Here is a 25215-nt window from a genome sequence, read left to right on the forward strand (position 1 = left end):
AATTACACTTTGTAAGAGAAAAGGCAAACCCTCTTTTGGCCACTTTAATCTCTGAGCAACCTTCTCAAAATGCTGGAAATATTTATCAACCTCTGCTTCGTCAAATAGAGGTACCAATTTAACTTCCCGACTGGCCTTAAACTTATCACCAGAGTCTAATACTCTACCTCTCTATCTTTTCCAGCTCGAACAGCCTCTGCCTTTCTGCTTCCTCCCTCTGTTTTTCTTCCTCCTCTCTGTTTTTCTACCTCTCTAGCCTCAAACTGCCTCTGTCTTTCCGGAGCCTCCATCTTTAATTTTTCTCACTTGTACTGGAGCTCAAGCTCACTGGGTTTACTTTCAGGAAACACCTCCAACTCCTCCACTTTAAACACTCCCTCAGATACATAATGTTCAGCTATTACACTCTGCATCTGTGCCCTCCTCATTGTCGATTTACCCTGAGCAAGTTTTAACCTTTTAGCAATACGCAACAACTCAATTATTCTGGCGTCCTCCAATGCCTGACTCTTCGAGACATCTATCAACGTCCATTGCTACTGATTTTCCACACACAATTAAATCAAAAGGAATTTCCCCAATGAAATCGATAATTAATGACTACGCCCCCAAATCTGTTCATATCCCGGACGCAGGCCCAAATTTTGTTTTGAATTGTAACGATTTAGAAACGAACACCAGCAATAGGCTACACCTGGAGTCTGTTTATAATGTTAAAACCATCTTTATTAGAATCTACTTTTAATATAGTAACTTAAACAAGATAAACAAATGTGTTATGTGTATATATGTGTGTAAATATAACGCCCAGATTATTGAGCTCGGTGGAAACAAGGCTTAGAGTCTTGAGATGGTAAAGTATAAATGTTCAGTTCAACCACGGATCAGGTGATGAGAGAGATATTTGTAATCCATCGTAAATGTTGAGAGAAGGCAATTTTGTCGAATTCCACTTGGTGGTAAAATGTGAAAACAGTTGCTGTGGATTCTATCCGTCATCATTCCAAATCCACATACGAATTATCACGGAAAGTAACTTGTCACAAGGGGTATCGTCTTCAAATGAATTACCCCACCACACCCAGGCAAGGGTTAATACATCAGTGGTCTTCACAGGATAACCCAAATCAGATCCACTCCTACGGATCAAACGAGGTGACAACCTCACATTTGAGTACGCAGAATCGATAATTAATCCTACCTTGTGGGCATAGGAAAGTTGCCATCAGTGACCCTTGTCCACTAGTTCCCTGGTTTCGATCGTTCCATTTTTCCTCCTTAGTCTACGCCTGACTCTGTGTGTCTGTGTCCTCGGTTAAAACTAAACAAGCTGCGAGCGATGTAAACAAGCTGCAAGTCAAACTGATATAACTTTTTAATTTCTCTGTCTTAAAATGACAGTCCAATTCAAACGAAACCTAGAGATTCATAACAACGGCAACTCCCGATTGTGAACTGACTGGCGTGCCAGGACTTGGGATGACTGAGTGAATCCTTTCCCTCATTCTGAGCAGGTAAACGGCTTCTCCCCAGTGTGAACTCGTTGGTGTCTCTGTAATGTGGATGACTGAGTGAATCCTTTCCCACATTCGGAGCAGGTGAACGGCCTCTCCTCAGTGTGAACTCGCTGGTGTCTCTGTAGGTTGGCTGACCGTGTGAATCGCTTCCCTCATTCTGAGTAGGTGAACAGCTTCTCCCCGGTGTGAACTCGTTGGTGTCTCTGTAATGTGGATGACTGAGTGAATCCCTTCCCACAGACTGAGCAGGTGAAAGGCTTCTCCCCAGTGTGAACACGCTGATGACTCTGTAGATGGGATGACTGAGTGAATTCCTTCCCACAGACTGAGCAGGTGAATGGCTTCTCCCCAGTGTGAACACGCTGATGACTCTGTAGATTGGATGACTGACTGAATCCCTTCCCACAGACTGAGCAGGTGAATGGTTTCTCTCCGGTGTGAACTCGCTGGTGACTCTCTAGGTGGGATGACTGAGTGAATCCCTTCCCACAGACTGAGCAGGTGAATGGCTTCTCCCCGGTGTGAACTCGCCGATGTCTCTGTAGGGTGTATGAACGAATAAATCTCTCCCCACAGACTGAGCAAGTGAATGGCTTCTCCCCGGTGTGAACACGCTGATGTATCTGTAGGGTGGAAGATCGAGTGAATCGCTTCCCACATTCTGAACAAAGGAAGGGCTTCTCCCCAGTGTGAACTCGCTGATGTCTCTTTAGGGTGGATGAGTGAGCGAATCTCTTCTCACAGACTGAGCAGGTGAATGGCTTCTCCCCGGTGTGAACTCGCTGATGTCTCTGTAGTGTGGAAGATTGAGTGAATCGCTTCCCACATTCTGAACAAAGGAAGGGCTTCTCCCCAGTGTGAACTCGATGGTGTCTTTGTAGGTCGGATGACCGAATGAATCGTTTGGCGCATTCTGAGCAGGCGAATGGCCTCTCGTCAGTGGGAACTCGCTGGTGTGCCATTACGTCGGATGATTGAGTGAATCCTTTCCCACAAATTCAGCAGATCACCAGCCTCTGCCCGGTGTGAACTGACAGGTGTGTCCACAGGTGGGAAGACCAATTGAATCCTTTCTCACACACAGAACAAGTGAATGGCCTTGCCCAGTGTGAACTTGCTGATGTACCTTCAGTTGAGATGATCGAGTGTATCTGAGTAGGAAGGATGACCGAGTGAATCCCTCCCCACAGTCTGAGTAGGAAGGATGGTCGATTGAATCCCTCGCTCCACTTCTTAAATATCTGGACAGAGACAGCAAAACTGGCGTGCTGTGTTTGAGATTCCTGGAGACAAATTCCTTCTCGTTTTAACCTGTGAAATGATTTACAAAGTCCATCAATGGCCGTAGGACAACATTTCAGATGAGATTGTTTGAGTCGCCAAGTTTTGATCTGGCTGTTCCTCACTGTTACAATGAGGTTGAACCCAAGTTGGACAGAAAAATCGTCTCCTGACTGGGCAGAGAGCTGGTATCTGGAATGACCATCAATTCCCTGATGTTCTTCCTGTTTCTATAACAATGGGGCATTTCTGCCATCTGCAATTTGTACCCTGGCTCAGCTTGACTCTCTCCATTGGTATTATTCCCTCTTCCTGCTGAGCTGTTTACACTTGCTCGCAGCTTGTGTTTACATAGCTCACAGTTTGTTTTATTTAAGAAAGGACAGTCACAAACGCAGTCAGCCGGAGAGAAAGAAAGAAGATGGAAAGTTCGAAACAAAGGGCCTAGTGGCCAAAGGCCACTGTTTGGACTCCCCTTTGCCCACAAGGCGGGTTGACTATTGATCCAGCCTACACCGAATGTGTTATTGTCACATTGGTTGATCCATTGGAGTGGATCTGCTGGTTTGGGAGTATCCTGTGAAGACCACTTGTGCTAACCCTTGCCTGGTTGTGGTAATTCACTTGAAGAGGTACCCCTGTGAACAATCACTGTTGGTGATAATTCGTATAATGCAAATGGGGATTTTGTTGGAGTATCCCGTGGCAACCACTTTTGTTAACCCTTAGCTGGATTCGGGTGTGTTATGTGGTAAACACTTGTGAGAAGGGATATTCTGTGGACATCACTGTCAGTAATACTTTGTGTGTTGGATCTAGATTGGGAGTACCTTGCGGAATCTACCTGTGTGTTAACCCTTGCTTGGGTGGTAGTTCCTTCTGAAGACAGTACTCCTGTGATAAGCTACTTCTGGTGATAATTCATATGTGCATTTATAACAACGAGGGATAAGACCTGCAGCGACTGTTATCTTGTTTTACCACTGTGGAATTTGTGGAATTCAACGTAATTGCCTTCTCTTGACATTCACCTAGGATTACAAATCTCACTCTCTTGTCATTGATTCCGTGGATGAACTGAACTTACATACTTCACCATCTCAAGACTTTAAGCTTGGTATTCCCTGAGCTCAGTGGTTTGGGAGTTATATTTACACATATGTGTACTCATAACACTTTTAGCTTTTGATTATTTTGCTTAATTTGTTATATTAAAAGTAGATACGAATAAAGACAGTGGTTTTAACATCAAAAGCACACTCCAGGTGTGGTCTATTGCTGCTGGTTCATTTAAACCGTTACGGGAATGTAACAGAGGTGTTCGTGTACATGTCTTTCTGGGAGCACCCATGTTAACACCTTTCTGCCTCTCTGTCACACCTTGCCATACTGGTAGAACTAGGGGCCTGCTGGGTAAAACTATGATTCCAATGTCTGTAATCCTGCTCAACCAGAGTGAGGAACTCTCAGCCTGGGCTTCCTCAAATAACACCTGGGGAAGAGAGTGAGGAACTGTGGTCCAGTCAGAGATGACTGTGGCTGTCAGTGTTTTGAGGGATGTTTCTCAGGCCCCCACCAAACTGAACTTCCTACACTGGGAAACATGCATCCTGGCCATAACTGCAGGTGCCCAGCAACCGAGTGGAATAATAAGACTGAGCAATTTTGGATGATCGCTTTTCTCTCCTATGGAGTAGCCAGGAATTCACGAGAGACAATCAATTTGGCTACAAGCACTTAAGGAGCTGGCCACAATACTGCAGGGTCCCTGACAGAAACACAGGCCCAAGTAACAGAAATATCCACTGAAATGATTGCAATCCGGCAAAAAATTGTACAGAATCGTACGGCTTTAGATTTTATCCCAGCTGAAAAAGGGGGAACCTGTGCTGTTATGGACACAGAATGCTGCACCCTTATCCCTGATGAGTCTACTAACGTTACATCCCTCTCCCAGCACACTGCAAAGGAGACTGACAGCATCAAGAGAGCAGGGCAGGATTTACACGGGTTCACCAAAGGGTCGAAATGGTGATATTCGAAGACCTATCGGTAATATGTGGGGCATTATATTGCATTATGTCCAAATGGTTGTGCATATCATTCTTATAATTACTGCTGTATGCCGTTTTTACCCACTGAGAAGTTAATGCTGTACTTCTTTGCTTTCTCTGTAAAAGGTTACTGCTTTGTTGATCATGTAATGATCTAAAGAAGGGAATGATAAAGTATGTAAAAGGGTTAGCACTACATTAAAAAAATAGCAGCCTGTTTTTCTGAAATAAACTGCTGATAATGAACCAATGTGCTAATCCGTGCTGAGCCATATTTCTTCTTCAGGGTAGCTCGCTAGGGTTTCAGGATGCTTATCTCCTTGTGCACTCATGTGTAGAGATAGGACAGCTTCAGTCTGTTCTGTGTGTGTTAGCCATTATGACTATTTTGTAATTTGTCTTTAGGGTCTGTCATGTAGTAAATACGTTTGGCTCCAGTCTTGGGTGGGGAGTATCTGGACAGATATATCTGTGGTGTAAGGGGAATTGGTGAATTGGATGGGAGCATTCACAGACTGTTCCTGTCTGAATGACGAATTAAGCCAGTCCCGCTCGGAGTGGATAATTCAAAGGTTAATTTATTATCAAAGCAGGTATCCATAAATAACGCTGAGTTTTCGTTTCCTTCTCCAGAGCAACAGGAAACAAATAAAACATGAAATCGTTCAGAGAGAGAAAAAAATGAAACTCCCTCCGCACCCCCCGCATCAAAAAGGACGGCATCACGATCATCAACCGCCAAAACCCACACTTCCCGCAGAAGAGTGAAGAAAAATATCGACACCCGTTAAAAAATATTCCTACCCAGCGCAACTGCGGAGGAGCCGGTGTCACCAGTGTGGAGGCGGCCGCATCGGGATCAGCGGACACAACAGGCGACCCCGGAAGATTCACAGGTGAAGTGTCGCCTCACCTGGAAGGATGTTTGGACAACGGAGAGAGTTCGGCCGTCCGGCCCTTTCACAGTGACACCCCGTCCATCAAACCCGTCCAAACGTATCTGGGTGAACTTTAATGACCAATAAATATAATTCCTCTCAGCGATCAGCTGTCTGAATGATCCCCTGACTCTGAGAGGAAGGGGTATCTATGGTCCACACTGTCAGGGTGTTGAGTTTACCAGGAGACAAAGACTGCAGGTACGGGAGGTTTTCTGTTGACTAATCCACTGTGTGTGGACCCCGCTGGCAATTCTGGTGTTGTGACCCGAATCGAGACAAACACCACGCTGCCCACTCCACCAACAACACGGCACAGCCGGACACATAACAGGGGAGGGATTCACGGTGAGCCCCAGGTGGTATCGAGCAGAGGGATTCAGCACATTGGGGGGCAAAAACCGGCAGACTGTTGCCCTGGAAGCGGGGCAATGGTCCGGGCAAAGTGACAATTATTTGTGCTTTGTTGAGATTGTACCTGGAATATGGTGTAAAATCCCGCTCCCCATACTAACACGGGTTATACAGACCAAAGAACAAACTGCCGGAAGAACTCAGTGGGTCGGGCAGCATCTGTGGAAGGAAATGGACCGTCAAAATTTCGGGCTGAGACCCTCCCTCTGGACTGTGAGTGGACGGAAAATAGTCACGGAAAATGGTTGAGGGGTGGGGATGGGGCAAGAGCTGGGGATTGAGAGGTGGATCCAGGTGAGGGGGGAGGTGGAAGATAAAAATAGTGACAAGGGTGGGAAGTGAGTAGTTGGGGCAACACGGGGATGCAAAAGATGGAAATTAATTCCATAGAGGATGAACAAAGAGGTTAGAGAGTATTTGTTATAGTGAGTACAATGAAGAGTCACCTGACTGATCCCTGGAGTGGTGGGTTCATAACTTGAAGAAAGATCAAATGTGATAAATCTAAATGTCATTTAGAGAGTCGAGAACTGAGAGGTGAACACATTGAAATGCACAACATCATTACCAGTTGAACCAGGGATCCCAGTTTCTGAAAAAGGGTGTGGACTGTCCGGGACTGTGATGAGGGGAAATGTCTCCATTCCGAGGGTTGTGAATGTCTGGAAATACCTTTCACAGAGCGCAGTGAAGACACAGTGATCGTCCTCACGTAGAAAAGAGGCCGGCAGATGTGTGGAGACCGAAGGGATAGAGGAAATGAGGATTGCACAGAAACGTGGCTGAGATGCGAGAACAGCCGCCATCTTGTTGATGGTTAGAGGGGCTGAATGGCCACCCCTGCTGTTTCTCACTTGACGTTTCAGTGTTCGTCCACAGAAGCCGGAGGAATGTGAATAGAAATTAGTGTAGATAAAAACAGAACTGATTTAAATGAAACGTGAACACTTCCTTTTTGGGCTTGAATTATGTTAAGGAACGGGATGGGAATCGAGCCCGTGATTTTGTGTCCAGGGGTTGGAGGGAAAGTGATCGGTGTAGATATGGTGTGGAAAAGTGGACATGTATCTGGTGTAAATATGGAATAATGTGGGGACTGCGGTGGATGGGTCAGGTAGCGTGTGAGGGGCGAGGAGCAGAGTCACCGGTTCAGGTGGGAGTCCCTCCACCCGTCACCTGATCCCGTTTCCTGTTCAAGTTTTTCTGCAGATCTGCAGCATCTGCGGGTCACTGCTCTACGTGTATGTGTAGCTTCATCTTTCACCCGTTCATACAAGTCAGTGAGATCCGGATCTGTCACGTCCTCTCGTTGTGGATGGACAATGTTTTTTTTGTAATATTTTCTGCATGTTTCATTCACTCTTTCGACGTGCTGAAGTGCTTCCAATATTTCTGGGTGTCTGACCCATTTATGTGAGAATTTAGCCATTTGTATTTCTCTGAGCTTCTCATAAATGTGTAAAGTTTAATTCAGCTTCACTTCAGAATTTACAAAGCTACAACCCAGTCAGTCAAATAGTTCCACACAATTAAAATAGTTTATTACATTTACACAACTAAAATAGTTTATTACATTTTTATTTTTTCTGCTTTTGTACTATAAATATTCTTATTTTAAATCGCAATTGTTAAAAACTTTTTTTAAGAATTAACAAATAACAACGAATTTCCTGGCATATACCGGTGCTACTAAACCTGATACTGTTATTGATATGGGAGACCCACCACCGGTCACCTGATCCCAGTTACTGCAGATCGTAATGTGAGATTGAAGCATTTTCCATTTATTTGCATTCCTCAGAAAAGACAACAGTTCAGTTTCTTCTGAGGGTCCAGAGCAGAATTTCAGTCTGTCTAATATTTCTACACAATTAAAATGGGGAAATGTGTTTAATTTCATCACGTACTGAGCTACAGCGAAAATCTTGCCTGATGTACCATCCACACAGATCGATACATTACAACAGTACATTGAGCTCATATACAACAAAAAATAACTGTAGCAAAGCATTATGGCTGCAGAGAAAGTGCAGTACAAATAGACATATGGTGCAAGGTCAAGTCGAGTTACATTGTGAGGTCGAGTCCATTTTTTCATTCATTTGGCTTATAACTGCAGACAGAAATCCGTCCTTCAGCCTGGTGTTTCGCACTTTAAGGCTTTTGTATCTCTCCGCCAATTTGGGAGCGGGTTTGCAGCAGGTTATGAGGTTTTTTGTGTACATGGCCTGTTTTTCCGAGGGAGTGGAAGTGTAGGGAGAGTCCATGGAGTGGATGCTTGTTTCTCTGATGTTCTCTGCTCTCCAAAGTTCTCTGCAGTTCCTTGCAGTCATGGGCAGAGCAGTAGCTATACAAAGGCGTGAAGTATCGACAAGAAGCTCAGAGACATCGGCCTTCACCCTGCCTTGTGTAGCTGGATCCTGGACTTCCTGTCAGATCGCCGGCAGGTAGTAAGAGTGGGCTCCACCTCCACAGTCGCTCTGACCCTCAGCACACATAACCCACATAAGTTGTCCCTCTCCTTTACTCTCTGTGCACCCATGACTTGTGTTGCCACCCACAGCTCCAATCTGCTGATTAAATTTGCTGACAGCACTACATTGATTGGCCTAATCTCACATAATAACTTAAAATCGATCAAATGCCTCCTGACAAGGCTCGGTCCAAACAAACTTTTCACCCTTCTTCAGGTTAGTCAGAGGAAGAGCGATAGCAGCAGAGTTCTTACAGAACTTACAATAATATCCATCCATTCCCAGAAACCTTCTATGAGCCTTCTTAGCAGTCAGAATAGGAACTTGAGAAATTGCCTGGACTTTTGCCCAAACAGGAACCAACTTGCATTGACCTACAACATAGCCAAGACAGATCAGAATGGCATGGCCAAATTCACTCTTAGCCGAGTTAACTGTAAGGCTGGCCTGGGAAAACCTGTCAAACAGCTTTTCTACTGCAGAGCTATGCTCTTCCCAAGTGTCACTCCCTGTAACCAAGTCATCAATATAGGCATCTGTGTGTTCCAACCCCCGAATTACAGGATCATTCATTCTCTGGAATATTCCTGGACCAGTTTTCATTCCAACCAGCAAGACATTATATTCATAGAATCCAGATGGTATCACAAATGCAGATTTTTTTTTTTACCTCTGTCCGTTAATGGAACACACCAATACCCTGTGAACAGATCAATCTTTGTAAGAAATTCAGCTTTTCCATCCTTATCGATGCAATCATCCATCCTGGGGATAGAATAGGCATGTGTTTTTGTTACTGCATTTGCCTTCCTATAATCAGTGCAAAATCTAACACTACTATCCGGTTTAGGCACAATAATGCTCGAATCTGATGCTGAAGGACTAATAATAGCATTTTCCAGCATATTTTCAATTTCTTGCTCAGCCTATTTACACTTTTCTAAGTTCATGCGATATGGTTTTTTTTTAATCGGTTTAACCAATACATACATGATTTATTGCGACTGCGGTTTGCTTGGGAACATCGGGAAATAAATCTTTAAACTGTAGAATTAATTCCTTCAGCAGTTGTTGTTGCTTTGGCTGCAGGTGAGCCAACCTGTTATCAATGTTTTCTGGAACAACCGGGTTCATTAACCTAACTGGGACCATGTTTGGCTTGTGAAAAGTCTCAGACGAGTCAATTGCTTCATTCTCAGGGTTGTCAGATTCATTTGTTTTGACAACAACACTCACAGATGGTGCCTGCTTGTCAAAACAACGCTTTATTATATTTATCTGAACCACCTGTGTTAGTTTACATCGGTCGGGTGTTTTGATAACATAATTCACATTATTAATCTGAGAGACTATTTCATACGGTTCATTGAGTTTTGCCTGAAGTGGATTTGTCAACATTGGAGATAAAGTCAGCACCTTATCCCCCACCTGGTATTTTCTTTCGCAAGCCCACTTATCAAACCAACATTTCATTTTCTTTTGAGAAATCTTTAAGTTTTGGGCAGTCCTGACCGGTTTCTGGGAGGAATCATCCCCCCTCTGTGATAATAATACTCCCTCGGCAACCAGAAAGGTGCACACAGCAGCACAGGTACTCCAGATCTGGGGAACAAAAGGATTGAAGGGCATGGACATTCCAGGGTTCCAGCAAGCATTAATGACCATGAAGCAAAGCATACCCGAAATCCTTTTCTCTTCCCCAATAGGTTGATATATTCTGGGTCTGCAGACCCGGGCGCAGTTGGGACAGAGGGACAGCTGGGATGCTGGCGTTTGGGTAGTTGGATCCTTCTTGCATCTTCTCTTCTTTTCAGCAGTCGCTCTTCTGGGTTCCTCAAAATTCTTGGCTTTTCCATGGATCAGCGGCTGCCGCTCGTTGACCTCCAAATTTGCCTGAGAGAGCTGCTGCTTAATTTGGTCCTTGTCCGTCTTGCGTGGGCACCACGATCTCTCTTGCCCAGAGAGAGTTCCCTGTAGAGTAATGCTGAACTGTAGTCTAATAACATCATTCTCACATAAGCATCCCTCTTCTCCAGATGTTTAAGGAGGTGTGCAGAACAGTGACTATTGTGTCGTCTGTCAATCGGTTGTAGCTGCAGGTGCATTGTAGTTGGTCCAGTGTGGGTGACAGCATGCGGCCGATGTAGTCCTTGATCCGCCTCTCAAAGCATTTGCTTATTATTGAGGTGAGAGCGACAGGACGCCAGACGTTCAGACATGTTGCCTTCGTAGTTTTAGGTACAGGGACAATGGTGGATGTTTTGAAGCAGGACGGCACTCTACACTTGGAGAGGGAGAGATTAAAATTATCCGTAAACTCACCAGCCATTTGCGCCGTGCACATCCTGAGTACCCGCCCTGGGATGCCGTCCGGTCCCGCAGGCTTGCAACTGTCCACTCGTTGGAAACACATGTGAACTTCAGCCTCAGAGATGACCAATGTGCAGGTCGCTTTGTCAGCTCTCCTCGGGGCCTCAGTGTTGGCGATATTGAACCGAGCGTATAAAAGATTTGGCTCATCTGGGAGAGATGCAGCGATGCTTGGCTTTGAAGTCCACGATGGTGTGCAGACCTTACTCTAAGCTGTGTGTGTTGTTGGAGGAGAGTTGTGCCTGAATCCTGTCTGGCTGATATTCCACAAATCGGAGCTGCATTTCTTGAGCTCCTGCTGATTACCGACAATGTAAGCTCTCAGTCATGCAATACGTGCTGTTCGCACGGAACTGCTGATGCAGCATTTCTGGTTTGGGCAGTCCTGACCGGTTTCTGGTGGAAAACATCATGTGTATGTGTGTGTGTGTGTGTGTGTGTGTGTGTGTGTGCGAACGTACGTACTGGATGACGGCACGATCGTTGCAGACTGCAGGGGCCAATGCTGGATCTGCGCACCCGGGAGCAGTTGGAACACGGATGTCGCTGGGAGTCGGGCATTTCGGTAGTTGGATCCTTCTTGCATCTCCTCTTTCCAGCAGTCGCTCTTCTGGGTTCCTCTGAAGTCTTGGTTTTTCCGTGGACAACCTCCATATTTGCCTGAGGGAGCTGTTGCTTAATTTGGTCCTTGTATCTCTTGCGTTGGGCACCACCATCTCTCTTGCCCTGAGTGAGTTCTCCGTAGATACTGCTTTCGGTAACCTGGAATTGTCCATGCGAGGCACGTGGCCTGTCCAGTGGAGCTGGCTGAGCAGCAAAATGGCATCAGGGCCTGAAAGTTGTGCATGTAGAGTTATGCATGACTGCGTGATTATATGAAATGTTAAATTAAATAAGTTGTACAGAAATGGAAATAAAAACGTGATTTGTGAGGCACTATCGAGGGGTTGAATGTCCATTAGGAAACTGGATGGCAGAGGTGAAGTTGTACCTGAATCGTTGAGTGTGTGACTTACTCTGATCCTGTGCAGTGGTCCCCATGAACCAGACGGTGATGCAGCCAGTTAAAATGCCCAGTTACAAATTCGAGTGATTTTGGAAATTCCTGATAGCCACCGTTGTGTCTTCTTTGTAGCTGTATTGATATATTGGCTCGAGGTTTGATCCTCAGAGATATTGACAGCCAGCAATTTAAAATTGCTCACTCTTTCCACTTCTGATCCCTCTATGAGGATTGCTGTGTTGTGTACCCTCACCTTGCCTTTTCTGAAATCCACAATTAGCTCTAAGGATATATTTTCATCAACACAAGGGGGATTCAGCACTCCATACAAGCATATGCAAATATGATCATGGGTAGACATTGCTGAATGGAAATGAAGGGGTCAGGACATCCATGGTCGACTTTGACAGACGGAGGCCTCATAAGACAGCGCCCCACACCGCCACAGCAAGACTGATGAGTAGCAGTTGCCAAGACTTCACCACCCTCTCCACATAAACAATGTACATCACTGAGACAGACGCTTCTGGCTTCTTCCAATAACAGAGATTTCACCTTTCCACCAATCCTCCATCACTGCGATTGAAAACTACCCATTTTCTTTCTTGTCATTCTGATGGGTTATCGATCCGCATGTCACTGTGATTCTCCCCCAACCGCTGCCCGACTTGAGTATTTTCCACATATTCTGCTCTTGTTGTGATGTAAGAGCAATGGACTCCCCAGTGTGCAGCTTTGCCAAAATTCACAGTGTCCTTCTCTCCATATTTCCATGCCAGATCAACATTAACATCATCTGTTAATGATGCAAACAATGCTTGAAATATAGTGAAATGTTGTTGCAACGGGAGTGCAGTCAGGATTGGAATAGGATATCAGCGGAAAGTTCACCTTCACAAATAACTAGTAACAGAATATGAGAAATTGACATTTTCTGAGACATCCATCGCTGTCAATTCCGGTGTCTGTGAACAGAATTTTACTTTCTGCCTAATATCCATGTAAGCATTGAATTAATTCATGTAATCTCAAACACTGAATGTTGAAATGCAGTTATAATATTCTTTGTCCGTTGAACCATTTAACATTTTGACTATGTTCTCTGTTCCCATGGAAGATGTTCAACAGAAACACAAGGAGACTCTACGGGCACAAACTGAAACACTGAGAGTGAACACGATCCTGATGAGGGAGAAGGTGAAGGTTTTCCAGCTGGTTGATCAATATGCTGAGCTCACGGTCATTTCTACTGTTCGAGATCGGAGACTGGTGGAACATGAGCTGCTGGCAAGAGGCAGAGACCACGAGGAGTGGAGACAGAAACATCTCCGCAGAGAGCTGGAAAAAATCCGGACTGATCAGTTACTCCAGAGCAGCTTTTCCTGGAGTAAATCCAAAACTGGGAATTCAGCAGCAGTGGCTGGAGTCCCGGGGATAGGGAAAACAACAATGGTACAAAAGATTGTTTATGACTGGGCCACGGGGAAAATATACCAACAATTCCAGTTTTTCTTCAGTTTCAAATTCCGGGATTTAAACACCATTAACTGTCGAATAAACCTGAGGGAACTGATTTTGGATCAGTATCCTTACTTTGGGAATATCCTGAGAGATGTCTGGAAGAACCCAGAGGGATTGCTGTTTATATTCGATGGTTTGGACGAATTCAAACACAGAATCGATTTTGCTGACAGTCGGAGAGATACAGAACCAAAGCACCAGTGCCCAGATCCCGAGTGGTGGTGTGAAGTGTCTGACATTGTGTACAGTTTAATCCAGGGCAAGCTGCTCCCAGGGTGTTCAGTGCTTGTGACCACCCGTCCCACTGCGTTACATTTATTGGAAAAGGCAGAGATCAGTGTCTGGGCTGAAATCCTGGGATTGGTTGGTGAGGAAAGGAAGGAATATTTCAGCAGGCATTTTGAAGATCAGACTGTGGCGGCAGCTGTTTTCAAATATGTGAAGGAGAACGAGATCCTGTACACCATGAGCTACAACCCCTCCTACTGCTGGATCCTCGCTCTGGCACTGGGCCCTTTCTTCACACAAAGAGTCAGGGACCCGCAGCGAGTTCCCAAGACCATCACCCAACTGTACTCCTACTATATTTACAACATCCTGAAAAACCACGGCCGTGAGATTGAGAACCCCCGTGATGTGTTACTCAGGGTTGGTCAGATGGCCTTCAGAGGAGTGTCCGAGAAGAAGATTGTGTTTACAGATGATGATTTGATCAACCACAATCTGCAGCCTTCCCAGTTCCTGTCCGGGTTCCTGATGGAGCTTTTGGAGAGAGAGGATTCTGCCCGGTGTGTGGTGTACACATTCCCACACCTCACCATCCAAGAGTTTGTAGCTGCAGTCGCACAATTCCTGAATCCACATCCCGGGGATATCCTGATATTCCTCAATGAAGCCCACAACACGACAGATGGACGATTTGAGGTATTTCTTCGTTTTGTTGCTGGTCTCTCCTCCCCAATGACAGCTCGGGGCCTGGAAGAGTTTCTGGGTCCATTTCCTCATGAAACAACCTGCCAGGTGATTGACTGGGTGAAGGAGGAGGTTAAACGCCAGATTGGAAACACATGGAGTGAAGCTGGTAAAAGGAGCCTCTTGAACACATTGCACTACCTGTTTGAGTCTCAGAATCGTGGACTGGCTCAGGCCGCACTGGAATCAATGGAATCACTTTCATTCCGTGGAATGACACTGACCCCGATTGACTGCGCGGTCCTGTCTCATGTCATCGGACTCCGTGACACAATAAAACACCTCGACCTGGAGTACTGCCTTGTTCAGAGTGAAGGAATCCAGCGGCTGGGACCCGGGCTGCACAAGTGCCAGGATTTGAGGTAACTTGACTTATCTATCACTCTGTTCCATTGTGTTGTTTCAATGTCAAGGGATTTGGTTAAAACTATAGTAAATGAGGTTCTGAAAAATTGTGACAAATGCCCTAGTGATTGGCCACTAATTCCCCAAGTACAGGAGGTTTCTGTGATTCCTTGTGAAGGGCTGTTAGAGACTTTGTCAGTTCTGAGAACACCGGCCTTTGGTTTAATGATAATAAATCACAGGAATGGTCGTGTTTCTCGCTGCCTGTAACACGTCCATTGACAATGTTCCTTCTCACTGTTACTGACACCCAGACCGACACTGACTGCAGCAGGTGGGGCAGAGATTCACACTCCCTTCCCGGTGAGGGACAAGAGACCGTCCTCAGACTGTCCCAGTGAGAAGGAAAGAAATACCATTGTGAGATTGTCCTCCCCTGCCCTTCCTCTTGTGTGACTATCACCATCAGTCCACCTGTGTGACTGTGCTCACTACCAGATACCCAGACCCCATGGGCAAATCTTCTCTCCCGACTGTGGGCCTCAGTTCAGACCCACCTCTTCCATGCAATCTTTTTCTGTATCCTCTCGTCTTGTAGGATTAACTTTTCCCATCCTCCTTCCTCCTGTGGGATCTCTCTTCCCATCGAGTTTTCCTCAGGTGCGGTCTCTCCCACCATTCCCATCAACAGTCTCCCAATCATAAATTTTCCACACTGTGGGACTTTCTTTCATCATTCATCCCTGCCCCTTCTGATGCTCTCAGGTCAATAACACTTCTCTAACCATCAGAAATGAGACAGAATATGTGTATATTACAGGGTCACACCAACAGATTAAATTACTGATACTCAGTGAATACCCTGGAGCTGGGCAGAGAGGGACGTTGACAGTGATGGGAACACTGATCAGTGATTTACTGAACGGTATAGTGGTTCCTGAAATACCTGATTGAGAGTAATTCCCTCAGACCCTCATCAATTTATCAATTTGTTTAGCAATCTGTCTGTTTGTGTTTAGACTTGCGGGGAATGAACTGGGAGATTCAGGAGTGAAACTGGTGTCTGCGGCTCTGAGGAACCCGGAGTGTAAAATACAGAAACTGGGGTAAGTACCAGTCTGTGGGAGATTGTGTTTACAGTCACTGGGTGTCTGAGACTGAACATTAATGTGAACAGTAATTGAGATACAGATAAACTCTGGGAATTTGTACCACCTCCTCTCTCTGTGTCCTTCACCTTCTCTCATCTCCAGGTTGGACAATATCGATCTCACAGTTTCTGGTGCCGAGAATCTTGCCTCTGCTCTCGGAACAAACCGATCACTGATGGATCTGAACATGGGTCGTAATAAACTGGGAGATTCAGGAGTGAAACTGGTGTCTGTGGCTCTGAGGAACCTGGAGTGTAAAATACAGAAACTGGGGTAAGCACCAGACTGTGGGAGATTTTGTTTACAGTCACTGGGTGTCTGACACTGAACATCAATTTGATCAGTAATTGTGTTACTGATAAACACTGGGGATTTTTACCGTCCCGTATCTCACTGTGTCCTTCACCCTCACTTTCTCTCATCTGTAGGCTGAGAGATAACAGTCTCACAGATTCTGGTGTCGAGGATCTCGTCTCCGCTCTCAGTACAAACCCATCACTGACGGAGCTGGATCTGAGTGAAAATAAACTGGGAGATTCAGGAGTGAAACTGGTTTCTGAGGCTCTGAGGAACCCAGAGTGTAAAATACAGAAACTGCTGTAAGTACCAGACTGTGGGAGATTGTGTTTACAGTCACTGGGTGTCTGACACTGAACATTAATGTGATCAGTACTTGTGTTACTGATAAGCACTGGGGATTTGTACCATCTCCAGTCTCTCTGTGTCCTTCACCCTCACTCTCTCTCATCTCCAGTCTGTACAATGTCGGTCTCAGGGATTCTGGCGCCGAGGATCTCGCCTTCGCTCTCATTACAAACTCATCACTGATGGTGCTGGACCTGGGATTAAACTCGCTCACAGACAAATCTGTCCCGGCTCTCCGCCGCGTCATACTGACCCTCCCGAGTCTGGTGCGGATCGGGTGAGTGCTTGTGTGAATGTTCAATGTGATGAAATATCAGCGGATCCGCGGGTTTTCTGGTGAAATTTGTCTGTGAGTGTTGCTGAAACATTAACCCCGGTCCCCTGTTACTGACACTGTTGTGTAATCTGTTTATTTCATCGTTATTCTCGCATCTGTTTCAGGCTGCACTGGAATCGGTTCAGTCCAACAGGAGAGAGGGAACTGAGATCTCTGCAGGAACCCAGACCAGGACTGAGAGTGGAGTTGTGAAGATCTGAATGTGTGAACATCGCTGCTCGCTGGATGAGGACATGTTGGCCGATTTCCTGCAAAACACGTTTAATTTCTAACCGTTCTAACAGATCCCTGCTTCAGCCGAGCTCTCTGTGATCTCAGAGGTGGTGCCGCAGTGACGTGATTCCGTGTCCTATCTAGTTGAAACATTCCTTAATTTACATTTGTCATGATGAAATCAATAAACTGCTGTAACTTCCTGCATTGGTGTCGGACCTGAGTCTCACTAGAGGAGAAACAGTGACCTGGGGTTACTGCTGCCCCCGCACTCGGTGAACTGCAATAACGGTTCTGAGCTCCTCACACTGATACAGCAGCGTCTCAGAGACTGGGCGCCCACAGACAGTTAACATCTACTGTAATGTCAGACGTGTTTTCACTGAGGTCCCAAGTACGAATGGGATGCGGGATGGAATACCGGCATTCCGCACAGGGTGAAGTTCCAACCGCATCGTCCCATCACACACTCCCGGGGTCAGACACAGAGTGAAGCTCCCTCAACATCATCCCATCACACACCCCCGGAGACAGACACAGAGTGAAGCTCCTTCCACACCTTCCATCACACACTTCTGGGGACAGACACAGAGTGAAGCTACCTCAACACCGTCCCATCACACACTCCCGGGTTCAGACATGGGGAGAAAACACGTCTCTGCAGTGTGAGATATACCAAAAGAGTTCTTGAGCTGAAACAGATTACAAAGGACATTCTCATTGTGTTCACCTTGGAACTGTAGCATAGGGAACCACAAACACACACACACACACACACTCAATGAAGTGGTACAGCTGCACCTCAGTTCCAGGCTGCGATTGTCCAGTCCCCAGGATCTCTTCAGTCCGCATCCCCATCCAGGCTGACCACCGCTTCCTCGCACCCGAGATACACCCACTCTCCTGACCACAGCCTTCCTGAGCACTCTCCTGGCTTTGCAGACAAAATTGACAAAAGAGATTGGAAGCTCATATACGGTATACTATCAGACCTGCATCCTCAACGGTCAGAAATAGCAGAGGGTCAGACACAGAGTGAAGCTTCCTCCACATCGTACCATCACACAATCTTTGTGTCAAACAGAGAGTGTGGTTTACTCCACATCGTCCCATCAGAACCCTCCAGGGTCAGACACTGAATGAAGCTCTTTTTATATCATCCAATTACATACAACTGGGGGGTCAGAAACACAATAAGTCCATTATCCCATCACACACTCCCGGGTTCTGTGACAGTGAATTTCTCTCCGCACCATCCCATCGCACACTACCGGTGTCAGACACAGAGTGAACCTACCTACACCTCGTCCCATTACACACTCGCAGGGTCAGACATTGAGAGAATCTCTGTACACACCATGAAATAACCCACTACCGGGGTCAGACACAGAGAATTCCCTCCACACTGTATAACACAATCGCAGATCAGACTTTGAGAAAATCTCCCTTCAGACTGTCCCATCGCACAATTCCTGTGTCAGACACAGAGTAAGGCTCCCTCCACATTCACCCATCACACACTGTTTTAGCGTGGAAGCTTCGTTTGGAGTTTTTCTGCCAGTTTGGACTGGGTTCGTTGACGGCTCCCAGCTGCAGCTGCTGGCAATTCGCCAGGAGACCGGTTTGCTCCAAACAACGGAGACAAACGCCATTGCTCTCCCATTAACATCAGAACAACGTCCCTCCTCTTTTATCGTCGTGATTCTCGTTCGGAGTAGGAGCCGGAGCATCTGTTGAGAAGTCTGGACCTCTCACGGCCTGGAAGTTCTGCAGGACCGACGGAGCCTTTCCTGGCGCTGGAATTTCTGGCGCCGAGCCAGCAAGGTACTGTCGAGTACAAACTTTTCCGGCCAGTCACTCAACTCGCTCCAGGCCTTTATAACCGGCACATCCGTATATCTCTAGATTTGGACATAGTGTCAGCATGCCGGGCCGTTCTCCACGGAGTTGCGGGCCTTCGGGGAGTTGGACAAAGACGGCTGCATCTCCAGCCTCGGACAACGCCTTGTTTTGGTCGGTGAAAGGAGAACGCGAGTGCAATGTATTTTGAATACATTGAATACATTGAAACCGCACTGCAAAAAATATGTGGCGGCTCTAGAGGACTTGTTTGGGAAAGGTGGTATTTTGGCCACAGAGAATGAGTTCGGGGAGGAAGTGTTTTATCTAGAGAATGATGAGTTAGTACACCGGGATCTTAGTTGGGGGGATCACGGTGGAAAACATCCTTTTAAAGATGGAGCTGGTGACATTTCCACGCAGCGAATTGTCTTCGGACACGTTAAGCGTTTAATCCCCAACGAGGTCCTGCTTCCCGCACTAGACAGCTTGGGACAAGTACGGTCAGAGATAACTGACATCAGACTCAAATTTAAGAGACGCACCCTCCGTAACGTAATCTCTTTCCGGCGTCAGGTGTTCATGCAGCTGGAAATGGAGGACGACGTTGAGGGCCGGTTTACTGTCCGGCCCGAGGGGGTAGACTATCAGGTGTATTGGAACTCTGAGCGCCCACGGTACCATGCGTGCTGGGAGGTGGGGCACTTTCGGAGGGACTGTCCTAGCACTCGAAAACCCAGGGAGTCCACTTTGGGAACCAGTGCCCCAGCTAACTCTGCCCCTGATCCCATCCCTGTTCCTACACCTGTGCCGGCCCCTGCTCCTGCCCCTGACCCTGTCTCTAATCCTGTCCCTGTTCCTACGTCTGTTCCAGTCTCTGGTTCAGGCGGGTGCTCCTGGGGCTACGTGCAGGAAGGTGGGGCACTTTCGGAGGGACTGTCCCAACACCCGAACCCTTAGGGTGTCCACTTGGGGCACCAGAGCCCCAGCTACCTCTGCCCCGATCCTATTCCTGTGCCTGCACCTGACCCGACTGCTGCTTCCTGCTCCTATTCCTACGTCTGTTTCAGTCCCTGCTCCTGCCCCGTGGGTCAGATGGGGCACTTTCGGAGGGACTGTCCTAACACCCGAAACCCTAGGGTGTCCACTTCGGGCACCAGAGCCCCAGCTACCTCTGCCCCGATCCTATTCCTGTGCCTGCACCTGACCCGACTCCTGCTTCCTGCTCCTATTCCTACGTCTGTTTCAGTCCCTGCCCCTGCCCCGTGGTTCAGGTGGGAGATCTTGAGGCTACGTACAAGGAGGTTCAGGCGAGGGACGGGGAGGAGCTTGTGCTGAGAAAGAAAGCAAAGAAGAAATCCAAACACACTAAGAAGTCGGCCCCCGAGACCGCAGAGCTCCCGCCTATTTGCCCTGAAGTGGAGCGGGAGGCTCGGGAAAGTGCGCAGTTGGAAGCGGAGAGTACCGCGCCATTGGTGAATCCGGCACCTGTGTGCGCCTCAGAAGAGAAGGGTATCTTCCCTCAAGAGGGTAGGGAATGTAGATGCGGGGAATTCCCAGGAAAGGGTGGGAATCCGGGTAGAGTTTGTGTCTAACCCTGAATCCCCAGATGTAGCCACTAGTCCTGTGGTAGGTGGTGTGATTGTGCTGAAAGTTAGTGCGAGCCCTGTTTGCACAATCGCGACAGCCCTGAAGCCCTCCACCCAGGACTTAGTAGTAAGCGATTCCCTGGGGGCAAGTGCATCAAACAGTAAGAGCGGAGAGGAGACCAAGCTCTCTCACTCTCATAATCGGGCTGCCGGTGGATCCCTAGGATCTGAGCTGCTGAGACCCACTTCATACCTGCCTCCTGGGGAGGGTGATGTACTCTGCATGCCGACCCCATCAAATAACGACTAGCAGGGAGACCCTGGGGATGATCCCTCCATTGTCGTAACTGTGGATAAGACTGATGCGACGGTGCAGCGGAAAGGTATGAGGGAGGTACCCGCTGCGCAGTGTGGGCTTTAAGTGCAGCCGTCTGTCGAACACACGGGGATGAAGACGGGGGAATCTATCTGTAGTGAGGCGGTGGAGTGAGACAAAGGACATCCTCACCCCTCCAGAGAAATCCCCATTGATACCTGTGGAGGAGATCAGAGAGTTCATTCTCACCTCTGAGGGTGCAAAGCATCGGCCTAAACTCGCCTCGCTTCGCTGGTCTGGCAAGCCGAGGCTGATGAAGTCCCTGCGAGTCATCCTTAGACGGAAGGTGAAAGGGAAGAGGAATGCTGTGTCTGGGAATGTCAGGCGGCAGCTGAAATCCTTTCCGGATGACCTGGTGAGGGACATCAGAGTGGGAATCAGCCTCGCTCCTTCGGGAGACGGTGGGTCACAGGTGAGTGGCGTTGGCACCACTGGGGCCCGGAAAGCAAAGAGAATTCTTGTTTTTTTTTTTCTCGGGCTAGTGTGATTGAGGGCGCCTCCGCTCTCACCGGGAAGGATGCAGGTGCTGAGTCCTAGTAAACTCCTTACATGAAGCTCACTGTAGCTGGTCTAAATTTTAATGGTAGCAGGGGTTCTCTCTGCAGATAAAAGAATCTCTCAGTCCTTTGGGATGGGTGATATAGGTGAGTTTCCTGTAGGGAACCCATACCATCCCGGGAGACGAGTCCGCTTGGCTCCTGCTGCGGCAGGGAGGGGTCTACCTGAGCCTCCTCAGCTCCAACTCTACCGGGGTGGTGATCCTGTTAGCCTCGACCTTCCGGCCGGAAATGGTTAAAGCTCGAGATGTCGAGCCCGGCCGCCTGCACCATCTGGCTGTGCGCCTGGATGGTGAACCTCTGCATTTCATCAACGTGTATGCCCTGAGGGGCGGGGTGATGCAGACGCGCCTATTCCCTATTCCGTCAGCTGTCCACTCTACTGAGCTCCATGGGTCCTGGGAGTGGGGACTTCAAATGGACCTTCGAGGTGGGGAACCTCTGCAGTCTCCAGCGCGAGGCAGCGGCGGCAACGAAGCTGAAGGAGTTAGTCGGCTCCTTTGACTTGTTGGACACCTGGCGGGATCTACTTCATGACTCTGGAGCCTTCTTCAGAAGGTCTAGAGGGAGAGATTCCCGAATAGATCGCCTCTATGTCTCTCAAGCGTACAGCTCCCCCGCGATGGCAACCTGAATGTGGCAAATGCCGTCCTCGAACCATCACCTTGTGTGGATGGAATTTGCCCCTCGGCACTCTGAGGCGGGGCCGACTGGTGGCGTCGTGGCATCAGCGCCGGACTCCGGAGCGAAGGGTCCCGAGTTCAAGGCCAGCCGGCTCCCTTGCACGCTTTCCATCCGTGCTGGGTTGAGCGTCGAGCTGGCAACTCGACCTCGTAAAAATAAAACTGGAGAATGCCACATAAACGCCATGAGCAATCACCAGAAAGATCGGTGCAAAAACTTGTCATGACGGCGCCCGATGACTCCACCAGGAGTTAAGGACATTCTTCCTCATCTACTCTGAGCTGGGATCCAGGCACTGGCGCTGTGAGAACCAGCTGCTGGAGGAAAGCCGTCTCCGAGCGTTCTTGGTCGCCTGGAGGAAAAGACAGGGTTAATTGTTTTTATGTCGGGAGTACACAGAGACTGAGCGGTTTGAGAGAACATTGCCTGACCCAGTGTATCGGAGGGGTCGTGACTGTCACGTGACATCACTGCCCACTACCCGGTCGGAAGGCACGTCAGCTGCCAATCAAGGTTTGACCCCTTCTCGCCCATCAATGCACTGTTACGGACCCGCAGGTTTCGTTCACTGTGGACTGTCACTTTAACAGAGCGCTTCAGTGAGGCAGGACTATGACGTTGTTCACTGACCGACTCGCAGCTTGTTTACCTTTAAAACAAGGACGCAGACAGTCACGGTCAGGAGTCGGAAGAAGAGACAGAGAGAGAGGAGCGAACCTGGAGAAGGCAGCAGTTCCAGCTTGTCGAGGCTGGGGATTTGGAACTCTGCTACACCCACAAGGGTGGAGTGATCATCGATCCGGAGCACATCGGATGTGTGGCTGTAACTCCGTATAGTCCAAAGGAGTGGATCTGGGAATGTCCTGTGGGGCCACTCGAAGTTACCCCCTGCCTGGGTGTGTGATGTGGTAACCCCTTTAAGGCGGCATCCCTGTGACAGATCACTCTGGTGGTAATTCGTGTGTGGCTTTGGAACGGCTCGACGGAGGATCTTCCACCACCGATATTTATTAATTACCACCGTGGAACCCGTGGAATTCGGCGTGATTGCCTTCTCTCTACGTTTTACCTCTCGTTATCATCGCTGTGTGTATGTTATTCACAGCACGTCTGTCTTTCTCTAGTTCTGTACAGTCACATACAGCGTTAACCTTAGAAATAGTTAAGTGTAAGACTTCCATTAAGATATAGCACTTTCCTTCTCACTCTGTTACATGTAATGCTTGGCGAGTGGCGTGGATCCGAGGGGTAGACTGTATTGGAGGGGTCGTGACTGTCACGTGACAACACTACCCACTACCTGGTCAAGGCACACCACCTGCCAAATACACACCTCACCATTGGCCCCTTTAATTAGCCTTGTACTTGGCCTCGAGCAATCGGCCTTTGTAATCGACTTAACTCTGCTGGCACGGAGCCTTTGGTCCCTCTGTAGATTACCTGGGCTGGACCCTCCATCCCTGAGCACTATAAAGGGTGCCGCGTGTGCTTTCCCTTTGCCATCTCCGAGAGACCACCCTGCTTCACTCCAGGCTGACAACCGTGGAACGGCGCTGGAGAAATTGTTAGTGAGCTGTGCATTGTAGGATGGGAGCGTTGATTACTCTCTTTAATAACACAGAGCTGTGCCTGCACAGGGTCAAGGGCTGGCGGATATCGTATAGAATTTTCCTTTGTGTGTTTGCGTGTGTGTGCGGGTGTTATGCGCGTGCACTTTGTTCCCAGGCGATTTTCCCACGTTCGTTAGTAATTGTCCGTGTGTGTTTTATTGCCGAACCGACTTTCCCCACGACTGCTGTAAATTGTGCGTGTTGCTTCAGTTGCCGTTTTCCCACGTTTGCCTTCTGTAAATAAAATCACTTTCTGTCCAAAGTCCTTGCTTCTGAGACATATCGAATCTGTTTCCCCACTTACAACACTTGCTCAGCCAATTTACATTTTTTTACGTTCATGCAATATGGGTGTTGTTTAATCGGTTTGGCTTGACCAATATCTACGTCATGTACTGCAACCGCGGTTTGCTTGGGAACATCGGGAAATAAATCCTTAAACTTCAGAATTAATTCTTTCAGCTGTTGCTGTTGCTTTGGCTGCAGATGAGCCAACTTGTTATCAATGTTTTCCAGAACAACCGAGTTCATTTGCCTAACTGGGACCATGTTTGGCTTGTGAAAAGTCTCAGATGAGTCAATTGTTTCATTCTCAGGGTTACCAGATTCATATGTTTTGACAACAACACTCACAGACGGTGCCTGCTTGTCAAAATTAGGCTTTATCATTTTTATGTGTACCACCTGTGTTAGTTTATGTCAGTCGGGCGTTTTAATAACATAATTCACATCATTAATTTGAGAGACTATTTCATACGGTCTGTTGAATTTCGCCAGAAGTGGATTTGTCAACATTGGAGATAAGGCAAGCACCTTATTTTCTTTTGCAAGCCCGCTTATCAAACCAACACTTCATTTTGTTCTGAGAAATCTTTAGGTTTTGTCTCAATAGACTACAGGCTTGATGTAGTTTATTTCTGAACTTCTAAACATAGTCTAACAAGTTAACATGTACATCCCCATCAATCCACTGTTCCTTTAACAAGGTCAAAGGTCCCCTCACTCTCTGACCAAATACAAGTTCAAATGGACTAAAGCCCAGTGATCTCTGTACAGACTCTCTTACTGCAAACAAAAATAAATGTATACCTTCATCCCAGTCTTTTCCATTTTCAACATTTTAATGTCATAATCATTGTTTTGAGGGTAGAATGAAATTTTTCTAAAGCCCCTTGTGATTCTGGATGATATGCAGATGATGCAAATTGTTCAGCTCCCAGTTCATAAACTACCTGCTGGAATAATCCAGATGTAAAATCACATCCTTGATCAGACTGGATTTCTTTAGGCAAAGCAGAAAATGTAGAAAACTTGGTAAGAGCCTT

The 25215-nt window shown here is 47.4% G+C and overlaps 2 protein-coding genes across 2 annotated transcripts in view; one reads left to right on the forward strand and one right to left on the reverse strand.

Moving 5' to 3' along the window:
• Nucleotides 1-1765: 1765 nt before the first annotated feature.
• The window catches only part of LOC132386233 (zinc finger protein 420-like), a gene marked incomplete at its 3' end in the record, with an annotated part of 28320 nt that continues 4870 nt past the window's right edge, over nt 1766-25215 (reverse strand). Inside the window, exon 2 of the mRNA XM_059958512.1 lies at nt 1766-2447. Within this exon, the coding sequence (XP_059814495.1) occupies nt 1766-2447 (682 nt within the window). The remainder of the gene's footprint in view (nt 2448-25215) is intronic.
• On the forward strand, nt 12993-17440 carry LOC132386232 (NACHT, LRR and PYD domains-containing protein 3-like). The gene is made up of 6 exons (XM_059958511.1): nt 12993-14906; nt 15909-15995; nt 16143-16313; nt 16469-16639; nt 16795-16962; nt 17127-17440. The coding sequence occupies exons 1-6, from the start codon at nt 13147-13149 to the stop codon at nt 17212-17214; spliced, it is 2445 nt and encodes an 814-aa protein (XP_059814494.1). The 5' UTR covers nt 12993-13146; the 3' UTR covers nt 17215-17440.

This window comes from Hypanus sabinus, unplaced genomic scaffold, assembly GCF_030144855.1.
Source record: "Hypanus sabinus isolate sHypSab1 unplaced genomic scaffold, sHypSab1.hap1 scaffold_107, whole genome shotgun sequence".
NCBI lineage: Eukaryota > Metazoa > Chordata > Chondrichthyes > Myliobatiformes > Dasyatidae > Hypanus > Hypanus sabinus.